Raw genomic sequence first — 25,916 nt, 5'->3', positions numbered from 1 at the left:
ATTACAGTAGAGGGGGTAGAGAGAGAAAAGGGGAGGGGAGGGGAGGGGAGGGGGATAGTAGAGGATAGGAAAGGCAGCAGAATGCAAGAGACATGAGTATGTCAATAAGTAAATCAGTGGAAGTGTAACTGATGTGACTCTGCAATCTGTATACGGGGTAAAAATGAGAGTTCATAACCCACTTGAATCAGAGTGTGAAATATGATATATCAAGAACTATGTAATGTTTTGAAAAACCAATAAAAAAAATCAAAGTAATTTAGAAATGATTGGATCATGATTGGATCCTATTGACTAGATTGAGAGTGTTATCATGTGACTTTGAAAGGTGATCTCATCAAACTGCCTTTCTAGAGCCATTGTATGTAGATTGGGTGAGAGATTCCCCTTCAATTGGTCTAGTGCTTCAGTGAAACAAATCATCTAAAACCTGTTCACTTTCCTTTTTTATTTAATTTGTAATAATAAACATGTAAGTCAAATAAATTAGAGATTTCAATTCAGGAAATGACAAACTTGATGACGATATAAATTAGGTTATTAAAATGTCAAAATCCAGCTCTATTATATTTCTTCTCTTAATGTTCATGGGAAGGGATAGGGGCTTCTATTAAATATTCCTGAAAATATACACAATTAATCTTAATTGGATAAAAGAAGGTTAGATATACTTCCCAAGTACATATTTTACAAATTATATTATTGAGATTTGACATAAAATATTTAGAAATACAGAAAAAGCAACATAGATAAAATATAAGATTTTTTAATTTTAAATAAAATTCAGATAGTTCAGAGAATAAAGGTAAATATGAGTGGGAAATTGCTATGTACCTGGAAATTAAGCACTTGATCAAACTATGGTATATGACCCACATTTGTGTTAAAGGCATTTAAATTTATAAATGAATTAATTCAGCTGTGAAACCATCTGGTCCTGGACCTTATTTTTTTTTCTTCAGAGTAACCAATACAATTTTGTTTACAAAAAACCATGAGCCTCCTCTTATTTTTATTTTTAATTTTTCAGAGTGAATGAGAATGATCTTTACACACTTGTTTGCACTTTCCAAATATTCTGCAATGGGCATATTTCACATTTAAAACAAAACAACACCCAAAGTCGATGACTTCCCAAGAAGGAAAGATTCATGCTGATGTCAGTCATGAGAAGTCACAAAATGCCTCTCCTCCCTGGTCCCCAGGCATACTGGGGAGCTGGAGTGCAGCTCGCTGCCTGGATTCCTTCCCCAGTACTCCAAAACTGAACAAAACAAACAACATGGCCAAATGATAAGCAGTGGCTTATAAAGCATTTAACAAATGACATCCACAGAAACTTTTAGGAATTATATTTGTTAGCTCTACAAGTAGAAAAACCTTGCTGTTAGGTCTCAACATCTAAAAAAGAGAAAAGCTGACCACAGAGACCGTGGTTATCTTGCCCTGCTGTGGGATGGGCGAGGTGCACTAGTAAGAGCAATCCCAGCCCATTTACCCAAAGACTATGACCTGGGGTGCCCCAAGGCCTGCAACAGACTTCTCTTAGCTCCCACTATAGTAAAGTGCAAAATCTGGGTGACAGCTGAAGGCCCCCCAGACCAGATCCTCCTTCAGCAGCTGCTCCCACAGGCAGACTGTCAGTGTCCCAGGGTCACAGAAGTCAGAGATGCAGCCCTGGAGGTGAGGAAGGAGCTGCTGTCATTTTTCTGAACCTTGTAAAGGTCCCCTTGAACCAGAACTTGGAGTACAGCATGGCCAAGTGGCACTGAGTGTCAATAAAGCCCTGCTTCAGGCTGGGCTCCTCATGGCCCCATGTCAGGGAGCTAGATGCCTGTCCGCCACAGGGATGAGGTGGAGTCTCCGCTCAGAATGTCCTTTTCTCCTTCACTTCTTCCAGGGAGCTTCTGCACACCTGCAGGGAGTGGGACTCTGGGTCTCTGGAGGGGCTCTGGGAGCTCACTGAGGAGCTGGGGGGTGATCACTTAGGAGGCTGTGTCCTGGCTGCTGCCCACAGAGGGGTGCCAGGAGTCTTGGGCTGCTGGCCTGTAGCTGGTGTAGTCACACCAAGGACATCTGTACAAATGAGGGGTACATGTTGTGGTCAGTGGAGAGGGAAGAAGGCTCTGGAACTGCAGAGTACTTCAGGGAGACAGGCTCCTCCTGAGAGAATCTGACCCGGAGACTCGTCCACGTCACACCAGTGGCCTCCTCATGGAGGGTGTTCCATCACCACCTTCCTATCTGAATGCTTTTGGATTTCTCAACCCATCTTTGAATGTTGGAGCCATCCAAAAATTCTAGCAGGGGAGAGGGCTTGTCAATGACTGTCCTTTGGTCACCAAGTGACTCCTCAGCAGGTTCCCTCTGATGGTCCACAATCACCCTGGTGTCACAGAAGCTGCCCCTGTCAGGCTCTTCCTCCTGGGCTCTGACCTCTGGGGGCAAGTCTTTCTCTTTCTGAGGAGTGACCTTGATGCTCAGGGCTGGTCGTTCCATAGGGTTGGGACACACTTCTGGGCTGGGCTTCACCCTAGGGGTGGCAGCTTCTTTCCTTCTGGGCACTGGATTTCCCTGGGATGTCCTGTAGAGCCTTCAGGTAGATCAGCTGGGTGTCCTGGTCCCCAGCCTATTCCAGCTGCTTTTCTGGGCTTCGTTTGGTCCTTCCATCCCATCCTGCTGACCTTCAGCTTCAGCTGCAAATTCAGAGTTCATGGAGTTAGGAGAACTATCTTTGGAATCAACCTTAAGGCTGCAGGCTTCTTCCTCTAGAAAAGCCATTTCTTCTAGGGAGGGATTCGCAGGGCGCATAGACAATCCCTTGGACAAAAGAAGGCCCAATGCTCCTAATTAGGCAGCCTTTGGAAGTGGCCCTGCCCACACCTGGACCACAGGAAGAAGAGGAAGGAGAGGCGAGGGATGATAGGAGCAGAGATAGAAGAGGAGGAGAAGGATTTCTGCAGGGGGATGAGTTCCTGCATAACCACATCCACATCCTCATGACCTTTCAGGTGCCTGGGGCTGCTGCCCCCTCAGGAACAGGGGGTGAGCTGGCAGCTGGAGAGTGCCATGTTTCTGGGCTCTGGAGGCAGCTGAGCTTGTTGGGACAACCTTCTGCAGTGGTACTTGACCTTGAACTGCTTGGATGCCACGGGCACCTTTCCCTCTATCCACTGCCCATCCACCACTGTTCTCAAGGTTTCAGGGATGCCATGGCACTTTGGAGAAGTCCCAATGATTGGAGACTGACTAAAGGCTTTGGTTTGACTCCCAAACCCACAACTGGATTCTGTGATTACCCAGGCTTCTGTTTGCACTCCTCTACTTCAGGGAACTCAAAGCACTCCAGGGACTGCTAAGTACTTACCATTAGTTTGCAATACAAAGGCCTTCACAGTGCCCTGGATTGCTAGACCACAATTACTGTCCTCTTGCCCTGCTTGTTCTTCTTCTTGTTGGCTCTGGGCCTTCCTGCAAGACACGGGAGTTGGCCAGTGTTCACCAACTCCTCACGCATGCTGTGCTTGGTATCCTTGCTCTGCTTGTATTTTTCCTGCTTATCCATTATGTTCTCCTTTTCTCTGTGTTTTGACTGGTGAATCACAACAACATTGGGAGGCAGAGTGAATTCCACTTTCCTGAGGTTGAATTCAGACTTTGGTCGGTTCTGTTCTTGGAGAAATTTCCACTGATCCAAGGTGATTTCTCCAGTAGCTGTATCCACCAAGCGCTCTTCTGGCTCTACTGCTTTGCTACAGGAGTCTCCTTGGAGCTCTGCTTGTGTGGCTCTCAAGATATTGTCCTCAAGCCCAAGCGCTATTGTTTCCCTGCCCAGGGACACACTCCCATTGTCAGTTTCAAGTTCACTCTTCTGGACATAAAAGAGGACATAGGCACGCTGACTCAGGACACAAGTAATGTCACAGGCCACTACCTTAGCATCGTCCATTTTGTACCACTGGCCATTGCCAGCTTTTATGTAACAATAGTAGTGTCCGCTGCGACAGCTCACCCCGGCATGGACCAGCACAGCATAGAGGGCGTACACCAGTGGGCCTCTGCCCTGCTGAGACATGTATGGCTGCATGTCGAGACACTCAGGATAGTGCACGTGCTTAGCCATTTTTTCCCCTGTGAGATCCGAGAACCGTTTCAATACAAGCATAAGAACCTTTGGTGCCTTCTGCAGGGTCAGGGTCTTGCAGGCTGGCCTCTTCTTCTGACAAACACCACACTGGTAGGCGTTCTCCCCTTCCAGCCACTCAGGCTTCACCAAGTGCTCCAGTGCATGCTGCACACTGGGAGCTGCCGTGATGTCTAGCATAATGTCCAGGTAGGGGTCAAAAGTGTCTGAAAGGCCACAGCAGTGGAGACACTTGATTTGCGATCTCCAGCACCCTCCAAATATCTGGCGCATGAGGGTAGGGTCCTTGGAGTGAGCACCCGGCCTCTTGTGCCCACGCAGACATGCTTCCTGCATGGCATGGAGAGTAAAGAGCAGAAATTCATGGGCATCTTCTTGCCGGGAAGTGTGGAAGCCGTCAACCAAAGCAGGCAGGGGCTGAATGACATCCCCAGGGTGGCGGAGAGCCCGCCTCACGTGGGCTTGCATCACACACAGCATGCAGGCCCTGTGACGAGGACAGCGCTGGCAGTGCTCCTGGGACAGCATGTAGTTGGCCAGCGGAGGTGTGTATGTCAGGCACTGCAGGGCTGCATTCACGTAGCAAGTGTTTCCCATGTTCTGCAGCCCAGCACCAGCCGCGGACGGTCTCTGCCAGTTCAGACAAAGTTTCCCTCTAGGAGCCAGCAGTGGCCCCACAGGAGCTGAATTCTTATTTAACTGTGCGTCAGGGCAAGGTGACAACGATGACTCTGCAGGTAGAGAAGGACCCAAATGGACTTTAGCATCAGCTGCATTTGATGAACATTCAGGTTTTATACAGTCATGAAACTGAGACTCACCTCCACAGTGGAGTGAAGCTGCCTCCATGTCTCCAGGAGCAGTGACCACCAGGTCTCCCCGCTGAATCTCGAGAGGAGAGAGCTTCTCCTTTGGAGCCGGCCTTCAAATGACAGCCGGGTCCATGTTTTCAGCCTTTTATAGCTCAGCCTCCTGACCACACCCACTAACTTCCTGACAGATCCACCAATCACCTGCAAGCACTTAATTGGATTAGGGATTTGGGTGTGGTCCCTTCACTTCCTGGAGAGACTGGTTGACTCTTTTTCCTGTTTGTGGATCTCTGGAGTTTTTGTTTTTTTGTTTGTTTGTTTTTTGAGAGAGAGAGCGAGAGCGAGAGAGAGAGAGAGAGAGAGAGAGAGAGAGAGAGAGAATTTTTAATATTTTTTTTTTCATTGTCCGGTGGACACAGCATCTTTATTTTATTTTTACGTGGTGCCGGGGATCGAACCCAGCACCAGGCACATGCCAGGCGAGCGCTGTTACCGCTTTAGCCACATCCCCAGCCCAAGGAGTATTTTTATAACCCCATTTCATAAGCATTTTGAGGCGTGCACATATTCATAATGGTAATATCTCAATTAAAATGTTTTTACTTATTAAAATATATATGTATTATTAAACTTTTAAACCACTTTTCTGAGAAAAAGATACATTTCATTTCCTTCTCAATAAACCAAGTCATGCTGGACGGGTCCTGACACATTTCCATGATGGTTTTGAATTCAAAAGGAAGTCCTTTAGGAATATGTCTGCTTGTCTTTGGCAGAAATATCAAGGAGGCAGGGAATAAGATTTTTATTATGTTCAAGATGATGTTCCTTCCAGTACTCATGTATCTTATGTACAGACTTCTCCACCCAAATGCCAGTTCTCATATCGGGTCATAAATAGTTTAAATAGATTAATGATCTAACGTGTTCATTCTCTCGTTCCTTACCTCTGTTGAATCTCATTCCTGAGTGGAATGATGTGGAACATAGTTTGAAATGTATTTGTCTACCTCTGTTGGCTTATAAAATGGACAGCCTTTTGTGTGTGCAGCTTGTGGAGGGCTCTGAAGGAAAACATGGAACCCACCTCTCCACCCAGGATGGAGACTAAGTGGGGAGTCAAAATCTAGAAGCCAGAGAAGAATTCCAAAGGACAGATTGCAAAATGATTTCTCAGTATACCACCAATGGTTTATTCATCTCTATATTTGAGTCTTTAACAAAACTTCTAGAAAATTAGGTACACGTGAGGAGTCTACCACCCAGTTTTCAAAATCATCATTTTCAAGTCACAAATTGTTTCTTCCAAACTCTAGAGAGGAAGAGAAAGAACTGGACTTTTAAAGGCAAAACTGAAGTCATATCATTCATCTCACAATAATGTGTTTCTTACAAACACTTGAACCACTCAAATGTATTTCTTTTAACAAATGCATATTTAAGTGTAGAGGCATAAAAATAATCCTTCAGACCACAGTAACACAAATTCATGGAAACTCAATATTATCTTGCATTTCTTATCCACTAAATGCCTGAGAATCATTTGAGTGTTGTTTTTGGAAACATGTATATAAGCAGTAGTAGCTCAGAAAGGTTTACACAGATGTCCAGGTAAGTAACGCTGATCCAGGACCCAATGATTTCCAAATCAGATACATAGAATACAGAACTGAGATGCAAATGTGTGAGACATTTTTTAACAGGAATGTCCACAGGGATTAGGCTGATTGCATTAGACAAGGCATGTGATCCCGTGGCCCCAGGGAAGTATCCACTGTCCCTCCCTTTTCTGTGACATCTAGGAAGCTGACTCTGCTCCTGTGGTGTATGCCCAGCAGCCACCTTCCTGACAACCTGCTGACAGACTAGGGATGGACAGATGGACCTCAGGTTGGATTCCCTTCCCAATGGGTTCTTCAGAGTATGGCTGGGGAAAAGAGTAGAGGAGAAACAGGAAATGATGGAGGTGTAGGTCCTTGGGTAAGCCTCACTTCATTTTAAACAGGGGTGTTTGCGTTTAGAAGGATTATATTAATCATTCAACATTTGAATGACTGCAGGAAGATTCAAATTTCAAAGGAAACCTACTCCACCATTCTGGGCTCTATGGGGAGGTCCAGGAGTTCTATGGAAACTGGTCGTTTTTGCCCTGGGCATTTTAAACTGTAAATTGAACAAATTAATGGGCTTCATCCTGGTAGTTTCATCCATGCACATGTCAAGCTTTCCCCTGTTCACCCACCCTTCTACCCATTTCCCCTTCTTCTGTCTTCAATTTCCATCTCTCACCCTAGCCATACCCTTCCCAGTCCTTGGGGGTCCCACCTCTACCTTTCAGTCATCTGTTTCCTTTAGTTTCCACACATGAGAGAAAACACTGGAGCCTTTTATGTTTTAAATCTTTATTTATTTATTCACTTGTATGTGGTGCTGAGGATCAAACCCAGGGTCTCACACCTGCAAGGCAAGTGATCTACCACTGAGCTACAGCCCAGCCCTGGAGCTTTATATTTCAGTGTGTAGAATGTGGGGTCTTCCAGTTCCAGGAAAGCTCTTGACGTTGACAGGATTTCCTTCTTCATGGCTGAATGTCAGTGGTTAGTTCATTTTTGCTTTTTCTCTTGTGTCCTCCTCAGTTTTGGTAAATAAACAGGTGAAGGTTGGCTCTGAAAGGAAAGTGACCACGACACTTGGAGTGACCAAGAGATATTTATTGTGGTGAGAGAGAGAGAGAGAGAGAGAGAGAGAGAGAGAGAGAGAGAGAGAGAGAGAGAGTGAGAGAGAGAGAGAGAGAGAGAGTGAGAGAGAGAAAGAGAGAGTGAAAGAGAAAGAGAGTGAGAGAGAGAGAGAAAGAGAAAGAGAGAGAGTGAGAGAGAGAGAGAAGACAGCAAAGCACAAGAGAGAGAAAAAAGAGAAAACTAGAGGGAGAGGGAGAGAGAGAGAGAGGGGAAGAGAGAGTGACAGGAAGGAGAGAGAAGGAGAGGGGAGAGTTTTGATAGCCAAAATCTGATGGGGTCTCTGGGTCTGCAAGCTGCTTTGTTGGCCCACAGTGATTGGATCATACAGTAGTTGCTAAGGGTCTCATCTTCTGCCCTCAATGAGAGGGAAGAAGTTAGATGTGGGTTTCCTTTGCACCAGATGTGTGGGGGTCAAGTGTTCAGCCTTGAGTGGGGTTAAGTGTTCTGACTTGAGGCAAACAAGGGATAAGGAACCAGATGGGTGAGGGTCAAGTGTTCAGCCCACCCTGCAGCTGACATTGGTTCAGCCTGCTCTGCCACTAACAGGCCCCATGGAATCGGTTTCTAAATGTTCCCCCCTTTCAATTGTATGGAAGCATGTGAGAAGCATTGCTTTTAGATCCTGTCAAAAATTTGCTGAAACTCAGCAGTGATCCTATCTACCAATGGATGTTCCTTGGGAGAATCTTTACAACAACTGGTTCAATTCCTTCCTTGTGTTTTGAATATATACTGAGGTCAATTTTAAAATGTCATGGGCATTTTATGTCCAAGGGAAGGAATTTGGGTAGGAATTTATCCACTTCCTCAAGATTTTAAAATTTATTAGCATTTTTTTTTCAAAAAGAATTCCTCATGATTCAGGATTCCCTTAGTTTCTCTGGTGTCAGTTGTAAGGTCTCCTGTCACCTCTAATTTATTCAGGTCACCTGCCTCTCCTCTGTTATTTTATTTGTGTTTATATTTTCTGGTCTTTGTAGCAAAAGGCCTTTCAATTTTATTTATTATTTGGGTAAATGGGCTGGGATTGCTCTTACTAGTAGTGCACCTCGCCCGTCCCACAGCAGGGCAAGATAACCACGGTCTCTGTGGTCAGCTTTTCTCTTTTTTTTAGACGTTGAGACCAAACCAGATGGAAACTGTTGGAAGTTGGGCCAGAGCTTGAGGAAGTAGTCCCCTAATGCCCTTGGGGAATAAGCACCTCATCCCTGGCTCCTCACTCTCTCTGCTCCTGGTTGCCATTAGAGAGTATCTTTTCTCTCTCATGCCCTTGTGCCAGGATGTTCTGCCTCACCTCAGGCCTAAAGTATTGCAGTCAGGTGGCCATGGGTTGAAACTCTAAAACTGAGTCCAAAACAAAATGCTTGTTCTATAAGTTCTTCTTGTCATATGTTTTGTTCACAGCCACAAAAACTGGCAATGAGGGGGGTAGTTTATTCGTGCAATTACAGACACTGTGAGCTAATCAAAGAAAGGGAAGGCACCTGAGAGAACCTGAAAAGCTGAGTGGTGTAACAGGAATCTATTACTTGTGTTAGGAGGTGTGCAGACAGAATCAAACTCTGAACAGGTCCCTTTCAGGCACAGAAGAAGCAACTGTGGGCCTGGGTACAGTGTAGTGGTACAGTGCTTGTCTAGCCAGCCCAAAGAATCAAACACTGCAACAAACACAAACACACCCAAATCTGCAAATTCTCACAAAATATAAGGAGACATATGAGAGGAAACAAAACTCAGGGTGTCAAAATTCAGGTCCAGAGCCCCACAGCCCCCAACGAACTGCACCAAAGACTGAGAAAGAGAGAATCAACAGGCCCCAAGGAGATCATGATGCAGCCACCACCTGCATGAGGTCCTGTGAGAGGCTTCCAGAGGATCCAACCTGCTCTGACTTGGACTTCTGACCTGTGAGTCTATGACTTAATGGATTTTATTGGTGTTGCCACTAATGGCAATGTGCTGTACATAACTAGAAAAGAAGCACAGAGAATTTCCCCTTCTCCCTCCAACAATTCACAACATAAATTGAACATCCAAAGAAGATTTAAATGATGCACATGAAAGAGATGGAGAACAGGCTGAGAAAGAGAATCATGTGAAAGAAATTTCATTTGTATCTTCTAAATCCAGTTGATTCTGACATTGGTGAAAATCAGGAAAAAAGAAAAAAAACTACCAAATATATCTCCTTGGTGGTATAATCAAGACTTTCTACATATTACACAAATGCCAGCACAAATTAATATTGGTTTTCTTGTTCAAAGAACATGGGGGGGCTGGGAATGTGGTTCAACTGGTAGCATGCTCACCTGGCATGCGTGAGGCCCGGGTTCGATCCTCAGCACCACATACCAACAAAGATGTTGTGTCAGCGAGAACTAAGAAATAAATATTAAAAATTCTCTCTCTCTCTCTCTCTCTCTCTCTCTCTCTATCCTCTCTCACTCTCTCTTACAAAAAAAAAAGAACATGGGGAAATTATCATTAAATGCAACAAATTGCAAACCAAACTTTTTGTTTCATTATGTCTCTCAGGTTAAAATTGTGTTTTTTCTGTTTTAATTATTGTTGATCTGAGTAATAGGAGTACAACTGTCACTTAATAATGTAAATTCAATCATTCCACTTGCTTCACCTTTGCAAATACCAGATTAAGTGGAGAGATGAGAGAACATTAAACTTGAATGTGAAGTCCTTGAAAATGCAAATTTAAAAATAAACTTGTTTAATTCTGAAAAGTTCCCCCAGTGGACACAAGGGAACCAATGTGAATGAAGCTCAAGAAGTTCCTGAGGAATACAAGGGGGTGGGGTATGCTCTGAAGGTACACAGGATTGAGGAAACCCTGTCTAGGACCTGGACAGTGTCAATATGACTTTCCTGTCAAACACTCTGGTTGGTTGAAAGCTGAGAGTTGAAACTGTAGGTTACTACATTCTTTTCTTGACAGGGTTTAAAATAAGCATATGCCATTTAAGAAAGATCACTTATTATGACCTTTTCAATCAAACATCATTCATATGGCTTATTTTACAGGGACTTGTGTATGTCAAGAGAGGATTCAAATTACTTCAACTTTTTTCATATTGATTAAGGGTGTTCTTCAATTATGGGGTGCTCAGATTTAGATTTCACAAGTACAATTGAACATTTCTTCACATTTTTTTCATGGCTTTATTGAGGTAAAATTGAAGTACAATAAAATGCACATAGTGGAAGCATGCAATTTGATAGTTTTGACATGTACGTAACTAATACACTCTTATATTTTAAATTTGAAGCATATCCATTGCCTTTTAAAAAAGTTAAAATCATGCAGATTGTTTAATGCATAATTGATTATATTAGAAATCAATCACCTTAAGATCTATAGAATCCCATCACCACACTTCAGGCCCTACAACACAAAATGGAACACCTATACATACCTCACAGGTCAAGGAAGAAGGCACAAGAGAAGGAAATAAACAGTGTTTTGAAAGAAGTGATAATAAAAGCTTCAAATATTAGAATTTCTGGGATAAAAGAGCACTCAGATGAACATTTATAACTTAACATATTACTAAGAAAGAAGCTAGGTTAAGAATCAAATAATTTTCAAATTTGGAAGTAGGAAAAAATATGAGTAGGAGCAAAAATATGTGAACTACAGAGAAAAAAAATTTTAGTTCTTATATCTTGTTATAGCAGGTTAGAATATAGGCTACAGAAACTCAAGTTTGTCTCCATCATGGGTTCCTACATGCAGAACATTGGCAGGACCTCCCAAACAGCTGACATTCCTACGATTGATTTCTTGTACATTTTCTTGTGCAGTCTAAGGTAGTAAGATTGACTGAAGCCTTTCCCACATAGATGCCACTCATGAGGTTTCTCTCCATTGAGCTGGCTCGATTTTTCTAAGGTTAGGGTCTTAAAGAGAGGCCTTTCCACACAGGCAACACTCCCATGGCCACTCTCCAAGGCAAGTCATGTTTCATTTTTCCATACTAGGGTGATGGCCAAGGAGTATGCCACACAGCTGGCATGCATGTTATTTTTCTCCAGTGTGTGTTCTCTCATGAACTCTGAGACCAGATGATCGACTGAAGGCTTTCCCACACATAGGGCATTTGTATGGTTTCTCTCCAGTATGTGTTTTCTCATGGTGTCTCAGGCCAGATGATAGACTGAAGGCTTTCCCACATACACCACATACATATGGTTTCTCACCAGTGTGGATTCTCTGATGTGGTTTAAGGTAACAAGATTGACTGAAGGCTTTCCCACACAGGTGGCATTGATAGGGTTTCTCTCCAGTGTGTGTTCTCTGATGAAGTTTAAGGTAGCATGTTTGACTAGAGGATTTCTCACATAATTGACATTGATATGGTTTCTCTCCCGTGTGGATTATCTGATGACGACTAAGGTGAACTGAATTGCTGAAGGCTTTCCCACACACATGGCATTTGTATGGTCTGTCTCCAGTGTGAATTTTTGCATGTATTCTAAGGTACCATGATTGACCAAAGGATTTCCCACACAATTGACATTGGTATGGTTTCTCTCCCGTGTGGGTTATCTGATGACGACGAAGATGAACTGATTTGCTGAAGGCTTTCCCACACACACGGCATTTGTATGGTTTCTCTCCTGTGTGGATTTTATCATGCATTTGAAGGTTGTATAATTTACAAAAAGCTTTCCCACACCGATGACATCTGTATAGTTTCTCTCCAGTATGGACTTTCTCATGCATTTTGAGGTTGTAAGACTTCCTGAAGGCTTTCTGACACACGTGGCATTCATTTTGTTTATCACCTGTTTGGGTTCTCTCATGTTGTCTATGCTTAGAGCAGTAACTGAAGACTTTCTCAGAAAAATTATATTCACAATTCTTTTCCCCTGTTCTAGTTTCATTGAGTCTGCTTAGATCAGAGGTTTGATTAAAGGATTTGCTGCATAGATGACATTCATATTGTATCTCTCCAGGGTCATTCTTGTTGAATTTTCTAGGTTGTAAACAGTTCCTATGTCCTTTCAAATATTCTTGCCCTTCACATGAGACACAATCATTTTTCTTGTTTTCACCAAGATACAAATTGTCAGCAAGGGATGGTGCACAGTGTTTGTTGTCCCAGTAGTTCCTTTCTTTTCTCCATTTTAAGGAATACTCTTTAAAATGAGATTCCTGTTTTGTAAAGAAGATGAACATTTCTTAACAATGTCTCCATATAAACTTAATTTTTGTGCATAAGAATCTTAGAACAATCCATTGTAATATGAAAATGAAAATCTTCTTACTTTTAATTTCGTGAATATTGTAGATAATTCCCAGGTGAGCCAAGTATTTTCCATTTACTAGTATTTTATTTAAAGGGGCTCTGATTAACTTTATGGTCTTCAGTATTTCAAATAGCTACATGAGAAATGCTTGTGCATTTGGAATCTTTTTAATTTCTCCCAGAATGCAAGCTATACAGATGTTTTAACACAGAAGTTGTGTATTCCCAACATAATGACAGCCATCAAATTGTACTTGGTCACTAATTTATTCCACAGAGAGGTTTTTAACTTACATAATTAGTGTTCCCATTCTTGAAACTTACCATTGACCTGTTGATGGGTGTAGCCTTTCTTTTCAAAACTGCTCTGCATATCATTTCATGTTTTTGATATTCATTTACATCCCTAGAAAAGTTGGAAATACAAATTGGTAGCATGAAATTCAGAGACACAAAGTTGAAAGTCAACAATCTCATGAGAATGCCTTTTTTCATCATTGACTCTTTCATGGAGGATATGGCTTAGATTAAAAAAAATACATATCTTGGAAAAATAGAACACTGGGAATTATAAAAAAAACATCATCATAGAATTATTGTTAAAAAAGTAATGGAGAAAAAAATTTAAAGGAGAAAATCTGAAAAAGAGACATGAAAATTGACCTAAAAAACACACTAACAGGTTTTCCCCTCAATGAAAATCTAAATATAGAGGAATCATTTTGAATTTAGATTAAAAGAAGCTACATCATACATGAGAAATTTTGTCCCATGGTCCCCTACTATATTTTAGACAACCACATTAATTTCACAGCTATGTCAGTTAATATTTCCAAGCTCAGTCACTGGCTGGGCAACCATCTCTGTAGAATCACAAATGTCTCTGTCTCTTACCTGCACTCTGCCTTGGGAGAAATCCTGTCCCTTCTCCCATCCACAGGATTTTTCCTTCCTCCAGATACAAATTCACATCTGATTTGCAGAACAGATACCCTATGCATGGTAAAAAAAAAAAAAAAAGCCATTGGATTTTAGCATTTCTGCCAAGAAATGTGCATTAGCGACAAGACCAAGAAGATGAGTTAACAACAATAGAGAACCAAGGTACTGGGAGAAAGTATTTAGCAGAGAAAATTTTGAAGTTCACTCACTGCAGCAGAATAAAGTTAGAATGCTCCCATACCAGGGAGGACTGAGGGCACCAATGCTCACAATGACATTCAAAGAATGCCAGATCAGCAGTTCTTTCAGGCACTTCATCTCTCCACTAAATATTACTTTCAAATGGAATCCAAATAATCACACAAAAATGTTCAGAATTCTCTTGTTTTGGTATTCAATCCTCCAGCACAGTGACAATATAAGTATAATGATTTATAAATATTAGGTCTATGTATAATTTAACTTTAATGGATACATAACATTATGGTGTGGACTATATTGTAGTGTGGTGTAAAATAAGTTGTAATTAAAGTAATAAATAAGATCAGCTTTCTTGCATGTAATTGTAAGTTCTATGAGAAAGTCAGGACAGAGATTGGAATTGAATAGAGAGAGGCTATTCCAGATACTGTTATTGAAGAAATAGGTATACCCTCACATCTTTCATATATATCATTAATGGACTTACCAACTGATACCAGATGATTAATGATTTCCAGCATCACTGATCCGTGTAGCATTTTCTGACATGGGTCCAGCATGGCCCACTCTTCTTGGGTGAAACTTTTGCTTACATCTTCAATGGTCACCAATTCCTAGAACGGTATTGACAAGCTAGTTTAGGAAGAGCAAGGAGATCAACTTCACAAAAGAAGGGTTGAGAGGACAGCATGAGGCAGAGGGGAAACTAGGTGTGCAGGAGATCAAACTGTTAAAGCACCAGCCTATTCATTTTCAGCTTCCAACATTCTTAATTTCAGAAACCCAGAATGTACATACATTGAATTCATAGAATTTATACTAAAGGAATATGGAATGATAGAGAATCATGAAATATGAAAAAAAATTTAAGGACTGGTAAGAATAACTTTCAATCAGGCTATTATAAAATTTTCACTTGAATCTTTTCAACTAAAATTTAAATCCCCATTTATTTAAATAACTTTCCAGAATTATCACCAGGCCAACCTTAACATTAATTTGTCATCTTGAAAATTGGTTATGTATAAAATAGTCATTTTCACAAAGAGGTATCTAATATCCCTCATCAGTAAAATATTTAGTAAAAAATGTGAGTGTTTAAACAGCCAATGAATTTTTTTATATCTTCAAAACATGATTAAACTATAACCCTATAACCAGAAAAATGCAGTCATTCTTGAACCAATCTTCAGAATTTTTGAGAACTGAGCAAACTACATGTAACTTGGTGTCAGTAGGAAGAGTCACTCTTCTCAATGTGACCAAGGAGGTCAGAATAAGGTGAAGGACAGACATTTGAGCAGCACAAGGCAAAGTCTCTGAGACTTGTACTCTGAGGCAGAATCCCAGCAACCAACCCTTACTACAACTCTCATCCTCAATTCTCTCTTGAGCTCCAAAGACTACTTTTCAATATCTCTCTGATATCTTGATCTCATTTCTCTATTTCTTTATTAGTTTTCATGTATCCAGTTGTTCAAAAAATTTGCTTCCTCTACTACGTGATTTACTAGTATATTTTAATGACAAACATCAATTAAGTTAACATACCTTGGTGTAAACAACTTCCAGTATGAAATATGAAGGAATATTTTATTAGTAAGTTGTAACAATATTGGGAATAAAAATGATCTTGATTAATTAGGTTTTTTTTGGGGGGGGATTATCAAAAGTTGACATTTGGGCTGGGGATGTGGCTCAAGCGGTAGCATGCTCGCCTGGCATGCATGCGGCCCGGGTTCGATCCTCAGCACCACATACCAACAAAGATGTTGTGTCCGCCAAGAACTAAAAAATAAATATTAAAATTCTCTCTCTCTCTCTCTCTCTCTCTCTCTCTCTCTCTCTCTCTCAAAAAGTAGTGGCAAGGGTAAAAGGTGAAGAGGAAGCAGGCTGTGTTGTCCAGCAATTTCACAGTCTGAGCTAGAAAACCATTCTGATACTGAGAAGAAATCAGTATGGGAGAGAAATTGGCTTTTCCCAGCAATGTAGAGAATGTGGGAGTCTTGCCAGCTTACAGACATTCTGTGTCCACTTGCTGCCCAAGAAATTAGAAATCCCTGCAGTTTCTTTTGGTTTTTGTTTGGTTTGGTTTTTTTCTTTTATTATTGTTTTGGTGAAGCCAGAATTAGACAGGCAGTCAGCATAGATAGGCAAATCAAATCAGGTCAGATGAAGAGGCCAATTTTGAGTGAGTCTGGAAGCTGGACACTGTCCCTTGAGGGATAAAAATGTCATTCCTTTAGGAAGCTTTCTCCACACTCAGGGAGAAATTACCCCAGCTCCTACCTGTTGCTAAGGTGACCTGTCCCAGGAATTGTTCCTCCCTATAGTGAACTATAAGGTTGTTAATGAATTTGCCCTGAGCTGCTCCACCCTGCCCTTTGCCCTTCAGCCCAACTTTTTCCCACCTTTTGACCATCCTGCTGAGCATTTCCTTGGCCTAGTCCTGTAAGCAGGAAGGAGAAAGATAAGAAGAGGGAAGGAGAACAAAGGAAGTCTAGGACCTATAAAAAGGGCAGGACACCTCACTTCTTGGGATACCAGGATAGCAGCTATGGCGCCCTTCTCCCTCACAGGAGAAGTCTGTTACCCAGTTTTAAATAAACCCTGCTTTATATGCTTGCCTCAGCATGCTTCTCTAATGCTACACTTCAACATGTGAGGGAGCAGAACTTGTAATGAGGTATCATGGGGATTGCTTTTGATTGTGTACCCAAGATGAAGTGGCCATGGGTCCTGTATTTTCACTGACTTCCGTGCCCAAGTCTTGAGTCCACCTGGACACAGGAGTGGGAATGTGCTAAAGTTTTACCCAGAGCTTTGGGCAGTGACAGAAAATTTGGCTTCTAGGCTGTAGGTCTGCAGAGTGGAGACAACCAAAAGGGGAGTTCCATTTCAAAGAGGGGATCTGAACTCTCAGATAGGGACAAAGCCGCCAGGACATAGAGCTGTGTATATAGTTGGGGTGTGGAAAGGTGCTACCTTCTGCATTCTAGCTCAGTATGCCCCAGTTCCCCCATGCCCAGAGGTGTCTGGAGGCAATTTTCAGACTCCTCCCCCAGTAAATGGGAAGCACCTGAGTCTTGCAATCTGCATTGACTCACAGGCTGTTCAGGAGAGGGGACTGGCCAGCATCTGCAGCCAGAGCCACACTCCCAATATAGACAGAAAAAGAGAGCCACTCTGAGGACTTATTCTGCTCTGAACAGGAAAATTTCTTCCAACACTCATTAGCAGGCAAGAAGCAGGCAGAGCTAAGCAGACAGACCCCTGACAAGTTTGTCCAGTTTGGGTCAAAGTTGAGATGCAAAAATGAGTAGAATGATTTCATGTCAAAAACACTTTCATACTCAGGGATGTTAAATCCAAATCTATGGAAACCTCCCCATTTTAAAATCCTCAGCAAGGACAAAACCCAGATCCCTTTGTGATTGTTTTTGCACTACTTCTTTACTCTCAAGTGTCCTGTAAAATCTCCCCACATTCGTTCTTGCAAAGATCTATTAAACGGGCAAACTTTTCAATTACCTGGAATTTTCCTCAGTAGTTTTCTCTCTCCTCCATCCCTTTCATTACTCTTTCATTCTTCTTCCTCTTATTTTTCTGTGGTCTTCCTTCCCTTTCTCACTTGTTTCCTTTGTATTTTCTTTTTCATCCCCTTCCAATACATTGAATAGTGTTCATAGTTTGACTAATGCTTAAGGCTTCAGCTACTGTTGAAACACAACACAAAGAAAAGATCACTGACTCCAATTTTACATCAAATTAAAGAAATCTTATATTGTGTACACAAGAGAGCTGGCCAGTGACTATCTCACCCCAAAAGCTGGGCCAGAGAACAGCAACAACTCACAGGAAAGAAAAGGTTTTTATAGCACAAAAAGTTACAAAGGGAGTGTTGTGGTAACTTACAGCTAACAGGGATCTGGCAAATGTAATACAAAGGCCGATGTTAATGATCAGGTTAATGATCTACATGGCTTAACATTTCAAGGTAGAGAGTAAATTGAGATTCTAACATCAGAATTATGTGGCACTGCTCAGGTTTTAGGGAGGGTTTTTATCTGGTCAAGGAGAGACAGTCATGGGTGAGTTCAGAGGATGGGCAGGAATTCCAAACAAGTTCGTACAGCAGAGGGTCAGGCCAAATAGAAATCTTACTACTTTATAATAAAACCGAAACTAACTTTTCATAACTTTGTGACAAAATGACTCCCAACCTTAAAATGGAATTAGGCTGGGTTCATCACCATCTATTGTATTTATTTCTTACTTTTCTCATATTGAACATTGTTTTAGAGATCAGTAGTAAATTTTCAACATATGCTAATGAAATGTTATCATATGTTACATGGATGGCTAAAAGTGAGCTCTACTCTCCTCTCTAATTGGAACTGGAGATTGAACTTCCCTTTCTGATTACATTAGAGGACCCTCACACAACAGAAGCAACAGAGTCCATTGCAGCCTGTGCTCCAACAACTTAGAGCATATAAAAACCTGAAGAGACAAGCCAGCAGGAGGCCTCCATAGGTTACAACCACAGTAAGAGGGCCCTCAGAATTGCACTAACCAGTGACACGCAATAGAATATAGAAAAGTCTTTACAAGTTAATTGACCACAGATAAAATGCAACTGTATTTTCTAATATGGCATGAATTGCATTAAGTAGACACTGTAAATTAATTTTCCTTTTAAATCATTTTTCCATTTTGTTTTGTGACTCCATTCTGTAAAACAACCATGCCAAGTAGAAGGGTTATAATGGGGGCAAGATGTTCTTTTCGTTTTGCTATAGAAACCTTTAAGAACATGGAAATACCTAACAGGGCATTGTTTCTATACCTAGGGCAACAGGGCTCTGTTTCTGTAACTGGGGTGACTGGGTAACTGTGATTAGTCAGGCTTCCCACCGCTTGACTGCACTCTCCCGCTTCTGTAACCTGGCTGGTTTGCATTGGCCGGACTCCTGAACATCCCTTTTGTGGTTTTCAGGCTTATAAGGAGTGCCCTTGTACTCAATAGAGGCTTGATTTGATTATATGTGAGTGGTCTGGAAGTCCATTTATGAAACAGGACAAAGCTTTACTATAACACCGGATCACCACTGTAGTCAAGCACTTCTTCATATTTAAACTAACTGTATTTGTTTTACATTTAAGTTTCTTTTCTTTGCTCCATCTATTATTGCACTGATTTTAATTGTACTTGATGTAGTATTAATGAGAACTTTGTGCTGGACTCTGCCCCCAGCACCCAAGCAGGGCAATGTGCCTTCGAGTAATCAGGAAGACATTGTCCTGGACCATGTGTTTTCAAGGCAGCCATCTGTCAATAACACCAACATGAGAACACTCTGCCCTGCTGTCTTCCACCCAAACCCTGAAATTGCTTTCTACTCACCTCCTGGGCCAAAAAATGTAGAGAGAGTGACTGGCACTGGCACCTGCCAGGAGAATTTAAGGCACTCTGGGCAGAACCCTGTCCTCTGTGCGAAGATAGCGGTCCAAAGGCCAGAGGGGTCTCCCTTAAAGTTGCCAAGGCTGCCTCCAAAAGGCATGGCATGGGCCAAGCATCACACCTAGGTACCACCAGGTGTCCTGATGTGACCAAACAGCCCTGTCTGCAGCCTGCAGCATGTAGAGAGAGACCAAGACCCCAGACTCAGCATCAGGGCCCCAGGTGAAAGTCAAGCCCATGGATCCATAAAAAAAAAAAAAAAAAATAGAAAAAACCCCACCTTACTTAGCAGCAGCCCCTTCAAAACTCCCCAGGGGGCATTTTCTCCCCCTCACACTTTGCTCTTCTGTCAGTCCCAGCACTTTCTACTCAGTATCTTCTCCATAAAACTTAGGAGCTCACACTGTCTCTGTTGCCTAGGGACCAGAATGCTATTGGTTGAAGAAGTAATTCCATGTCCGGGGCTCTGAGCACTAACACTCTCAGGGCTGGGCTGTGATATGTGGCAATGATGAAGGGATTTTTCAGATACAATTTCCATTCACTGTCAGTTAATCACAGGGAAAAATCCAGAGTGAATCGAAGTTGACCAGGTGAGCCTGACACTTTTATCCTCCTGACTCACAAAGGGGAATTACAGGCAGTTTTCAACCCTAAGAAGGTCTCTCGCTGGCATTAAAGAAGCAACCTTGGGTTGGTTGTGAGATGCAGTGGTGCACTGCAAAACCAGCAAGCCTGAGGCCCTGACTGCCCTCTCCTGAAATGGAAGAAAAAAATCATACAGGGTACCTCATAGAATACAAAGGGACAGGGACATATAGGAGGGGACAGAAGTCAGAGTATGGAAACTGAGGTCCCCAGCCCCCATGGAATGGAACCCTTCCAACAGTCTGTGGGATATGAAGAGGACCAGCAGGCTCTCCTGAGATCACAGCCCCAGACAACACCTACTGGAGGGCCCTGAGAGGTTTGCAGAGGACCCAGCCTGGCTGGACCTGGAATCCTGACTTATAAATCAGTGACTTAATTGTTTTTAACCATTTATTTTGTCCCAATATTTAGACATATTTGGAATAAAATGTGTAGATACATTTTTCTCCTTCTCCCTCTTTCACTACTGCATGAATCCAACCTCCAAATAATGGCTAAACTATGTACATGCAGCAGACAGAAACCTGACTGCAAAAAGGAAATGATGTTGATTAAGCAGCATCCTCATTTTTGGAGTCCACTTGAAAGTGGTGAAATGCAGAGAGAAACAGACAGGGGACCCCCAATCAGTCTCTTCTTTTTGGAGGTGACGTAATGTGTGCTGGATCTTAGTACAAAATTATAATTGGGACACTTGTTCAAGGAGCATCCTAAGAGTGGTAGTTAATGATAAGAAATTGTGAATCTTCATCAGTTTTGTTATACCGATATGAGACCCTCAAATAACTCTCAGACTACACATGGCCATTCCAATGAAGCCTTTATTGCTGGCCAGCAGTGGACACTCTACTCTCTTAAAGTAAGATGGTGAGAGTGGCTCACTCCCTTCAGTCTGACCTCATATTTAAGCCAAAAAAACATGAAAGGGACATTATTGGTTTACCAATGCAAGAAGCCAAGTTACAGAAGTGAGAGATGACAATCAGGCCCCAGGAGGCTTGGCCAATAAGAATAAGCCCAGTTACCCTAGTTACAGAAACCAAAGGCTGCTGTTAGGTATTCCCATGTTCCTGAGGGCTTCCACAACAAAAGGAAAAACAACTTGCCCCAGTAGTGACCTTTCTACTTGGCATGGCTGTTCACAAACTGGACTTCCTAAACAAAATGGAGTCACTATAGTCAAGACATCTGTCTCATCAGAGTTTGTTCAATTTTTTCTCTCTAATATAGGGTATGGTTCTATTTGTAATTCATGTTGAACTGAGAAAATGAATACAATTTAACTGACTACCATGAATTTGTTTATCTTGACACTGTGAGAAACACAGGAAAGCAGAGATGAGAGAACATTTAACTCATAGGTGGAATTGCTATACTTTCTCATTTTTGTTGACTTTTTCTGAAGGGTTCCACCAGTTATCACAAAGGATCAATTTGGAATAAGACTCAGGAAGTTCAGGATGAGGAATACAGGTAAATTCTGAAGGTATAGAGGGGGGAGGTATTTGAGAGCTGGAAATTACTAATGTTGATGAATAGACAACTAGAACATTTTAAAAATCTTAGTTCCCCTGTGTAGATAACTAGTAACCCACAGTGCAATGGAATAAACTAGAGGTATGTTAGACAAGAGAGTGACATTACTTGTGGATCTATTTTTACATATTTATTTGTTCATTTAGCTACTAAAAATTGACCCAAGGAAGCTTTACCACTGAGCCACAACCCCAGTCCTTTCTTTGATTTTGAGAAAGGGTTTTGTAAAATGCTGATGGTCTCACTAACTTCCTGAGGCAGGCCTCAAACTTGCAGCCCTCCTGCCTCAGCCTCCTGAGTTCCTGAGATTAAAGGTGTGCACCACCAACTCCAGTTCATGTGCATGTATTTATTTCAAAAACCAAGTTGGAGTATGAAGCAGTATATTGGAAATAGTACATAAAATTTCTTTCAGTTTTCAAATCTGTGTGTGTGTGTGTGTATGTGTGTATATATATATATATATATATATATATATATATATATATATCACAATGTTTTAATATGCATAAATGTCAAGCAATAAGTTTCAAAGTATTTTAGATGTTCATAGAAGCACAATTCACAATAGCAAGACTGTGGAAGCAACCTAGATGCCCTTCAATAGACGAATGGATAAAAAAAATGTGGCATTTATACACAATGGAGTATTACTCTGCATTAAGAAATGAAAAAATTATAGAATTTGGAGGGAGATGGATGGCATTAGAGCAGATTATGCTAAGTGAAGCTAGCCAATCCCTAAAAAACAAACGCCAAATGTCTTCTTTGATATAAGGAGAATAACTAAGAACAGAGTAGGGAAGAAGAGCATGAGAAGATGACTAAAATTAAACAGGGATGAGAGGTGGGAGGGACAGGGAGAGAGAAGGGAAATTGCTTGGAAATGGAAGGAGACCCTTAGGGTTATACAAAATTACATACAAGAGGAAGTGAGGGGAAAGGGAAAAAGAATACAAGGGGGAGAAATGAATTACAGTAGAGGGGGTAGAGAGAGAAAAGGGGAGGGGAGGGGAGGGGAGGGGGATAGTAGAGGATAGGAAAGGCAGCAGAATACAACAGACATGAGTATGTCAATAAGTAAATCAGTGGAAGTGTAACTGATGTGACTCTGCAATCTGTATACAGGGTAAAAATGAGAGTTCATAACCCACTTGAATCAAAGTGTGAAATATGATATATCAAGAACTATGTAATGTTTTGAAAAACCAATAAAAAAAATCAAAGTATTTTAGAAATGATTGGATCATGATTGGATCAGATGTGATTGGATCCTATTGACTAGATTGAGAGTGCTATCATGTGACTTTGAAAGGTGATCTCATCAAACTGCCTTTCTAGAGCCATTGTATGTAGATTGGGTGAGAGATTCCCCTTCAATTGGTCTAGTGCTTCAGTGAAACAAATCATCTAAAACCTGTTCACTTTCCTTTTTTATTTAATTTGTAATAATAAACATGTAAGTCAAATAAATTAGAGATTTCAATTCAGGAAATGACAAACTTGATGACGATATAAATTAGGTTATTAAAATGTCAAAATCCAGCTCTATTATATTTCTTCTCTTAATGTTCATGGGAAGGGATAGGGGCTTCTATTAAATATTCCTGAAAATATACACAATTAATCTTAATTGGATAAAAGAAGGTTAGATATACTTCCCAAGTACATATTTTACAAATTATATTATTGAGATTTGACATAAAATACTTAGAAATACAGAAAAAGCAACATAGATAAAATATAAGATTTTTAAATTTTAAATAAAATTCAGATAGTTCAGAGAATAAAGGTAAATATGAGTGGGAAATTGCTATGTACCTGGAAATTAAGCACTTGATCAAACTATGGTATATGACCCACAGTTGTGTTAAAGGCATTTAAATTTATAAATGAATTAATTCAGCTGTGAAACCATCTGGTCCTGGACCTTTTTTTTTTTTTCTTCAGAGTAACCAATACAATTTTGTTTACAAAAAACCATGAGCCTCCTCTTATTTTTATTTTTAATTTTTCAGAGTGAATGAGAATGATCTTTACACACTTGTTTGCACTTTCCAAATATTCTGCAATGGGCATATTTCACATTTAAAACAAAACAACACCCAAAGTCGATGACTTCCCAAGAAGGAAAGATTCATGCTGATGTCAGTCATGAGAAGTCACAAAATGCCTCTCCTCCCTGGTCCCCAGGCATACTGGGGAGCTGGAGTGCAGCTCGCTGCCTGGATTCCTTCCCCAGTACTCCAAAACTGAACAAAACAAACAACATGGCCAAATGATAAGCAGTGGCTTATAAAGCATTTAACAAATGACATCCACAGAAACTTTCAGGAATTATATTTGTTAGCTCTACAAGTAGAAAAACCTTGCTGTTAGGTCTCAACATCTAAAAAAAAGAGAAAAGCTGACCACAGAGACCGTGGTTATCTTGCCCTGCTGTGGGACGGGCGAGGTGCACTAGTAAGAGCAATCCCAGCCCATTTACCCAAAGACTATGACCTGGGGTGCCCCAAGGCCTGCAACAGACTTCTCTTAGCTCCCACTATAGTAAAGTGCAAAATCTGGGTGACAGCTGAAGGCCCCCCAGACCAGATCCTCCTTCAGCAGCTGCTCCCACAGGCAGACTGTCAGTGTCCCAGGGTCACAGAAGTCAGAGATGCAGCCCTGGAGGTGAGGAAGGAGCTGCTGTCATTTTTCTGAACCTTGTAAAGGTCGCCTTGAACCAGAACTTGGAGTACAGCATGGCCAAGTGGCACTGAGTGTCAATAAAGCCCTGCTTCAGGCTGGGCTCCTCATGGCCCCATGTCAGGGAGCTAGATGCCTGTCCGCCACAGGGATGAGGTGGAGTCTCCGCTCAGAATGTCCTTTTCTCCTTCACTTCTTCCAGGGACCTTCTGCACACCTGCAGGGAGTGGGACTCTGGGTCTCTGGAGGGGCTCTGGGAGCTCACTGAGGAGCTGGGGGGTGATCACTTAGGAGGCTGTGTCCTGGCTGCTGCCCACAGAGGGGTGCCAGGAGTCTTGGGCTGCTGGCCTGTAGCTGGTGTAGTCACACCAAGGACTTCTGTACAAATGAGGGGTACATGTTGTGGTCAGTGGAGAGGGAAGAAGGCTCTGGAACTGCAGAGTACTTCAGGGAGACAGGCTCCTCCTGAGAGAATCTGACCCGGAGACTCATCCACGTCACACCAGTGGCCTCCTCATGGAGGGTGTTCCATCACCACCTTCCTATCTGAATGCTTTTGGATTTCTCAACCCATCTTTGAATGTTGGAGCCATCCAAAAATTCTAGCAGGGGAGAGGGCTTGTCAATGACTGTCCTTTGCTCACCAAGTGACTCCTCAGCAGGTTCCCCCTGAGGGTCCACAATCACCCTGGTGTCACAGAAGCTGCCCCTGTCAGGCTCTTCCTCCTGGGCTCTGACCTCTGGGAGCAAGTCTTTCTCTTTCTGAGGAGTGACCTTGATGCTCAGGGCTGGTCCTTCCATAGGGTTGGGACACACTTCTGGGCTGGGCTTCACCCTAGGGGTGGCAGCTTCTTTCCTTCTGGGCACTGGATTTCCTGGGATGTCCTGTAGAGCCTTCAGGTAGATCAGCTGGGTGTCCTGGTCCCCAGCCTATTCCAGCTGCTTTTCTGGGCTTCGTTTGGTCCTTCCATCCCATCCTGCTGACCTTCAGCTTCAGCTGCAAATTCAGAGTTCATGGAGTTAGGAGAACTATCTTTGGAATCAACCTTAAGGCTGCAGGCTTCTTCCTCTAGAAAAGCCATTTCTTCTAGGGAGGGATTCGCAGGGCGCATAGACAATCCCTTGGACAAAAGAAGGCCCAATGCTCCTAATTAGGCAGCCTTTGGAAGTGGCCCTGCCCACACCTGGACCACAGGAAGAAGAGGAAGGAGAGGCGAGGGAGGATAGGAGCAGAGATAGAAGAGGAGGAGAAGGATTTCTGCAGGGGGATGAGTTCCTGGATAACCGCATCCACATCCTCATGACCTTTCAGGTGCCTGGGGCTGCTGCCCCCTCAGGAACAGGGGGTGAGCTGGCAGCTGGAGAGTGCCACGTCCCTGGGCTCTGGAGGCAGCTGAGCTTGTTGGGACAACCTTCTGCAGTGGTACTTGACCTTGAACTGCTTGGATGCCACGGGCACCTTTCCCTCTATCCACT

General features: G+C 42.2%; 1 protein-coding gene across 1 annotated transcript; it reads right to left on the bottom strand.

The window, feature by feature from the left end:
• Positions 1-2,604: 2,604 nt before the first annotated feature.
• LOC308635289 (ubiquitin carboxyl-terminal hydrolase 17-like protein 17) lies at positions 2,605-25,552 on the bottom strand (the record flags this gene model as incomplete). Its single annotated transcript, XM_081269649.1, has 7 exons — positions 2,605-2,820; positions 3,425-4,875; positions 4,966-5,066; positions 14,142-14,235; positions 14,589-14,715; positions 21,593-21,696; positions 25,426-25,552. The coding sequence occupies 7 exons, from the start codon at positions 25,550-25,552 to the stop codon at positions 2,605-2,607; spliced, it is 2,220 nt and encodes a 739-aa protein (XP_081125775.1).
• Between the last annotated feature and the right edge of the window lie 364 nt (positions 25,553-25,916).

The sequence above is a fragment of the Spermophilus citellus genome (genome assembly GCF_964194105.1).
Source record: "Spermophilus citellus genome assembly, chromosome: 16".
NCBI classification, from domain to species: domain Eukaryota; kingdom Metazoa; phylum Chordata; class Mammalia; order Rodentia; family Sciuridae; genus Spermophilus; species Spermophilus citellus.
This window is presented reverse-complemented; position numbering and strand designations above follow the sequence as displayed.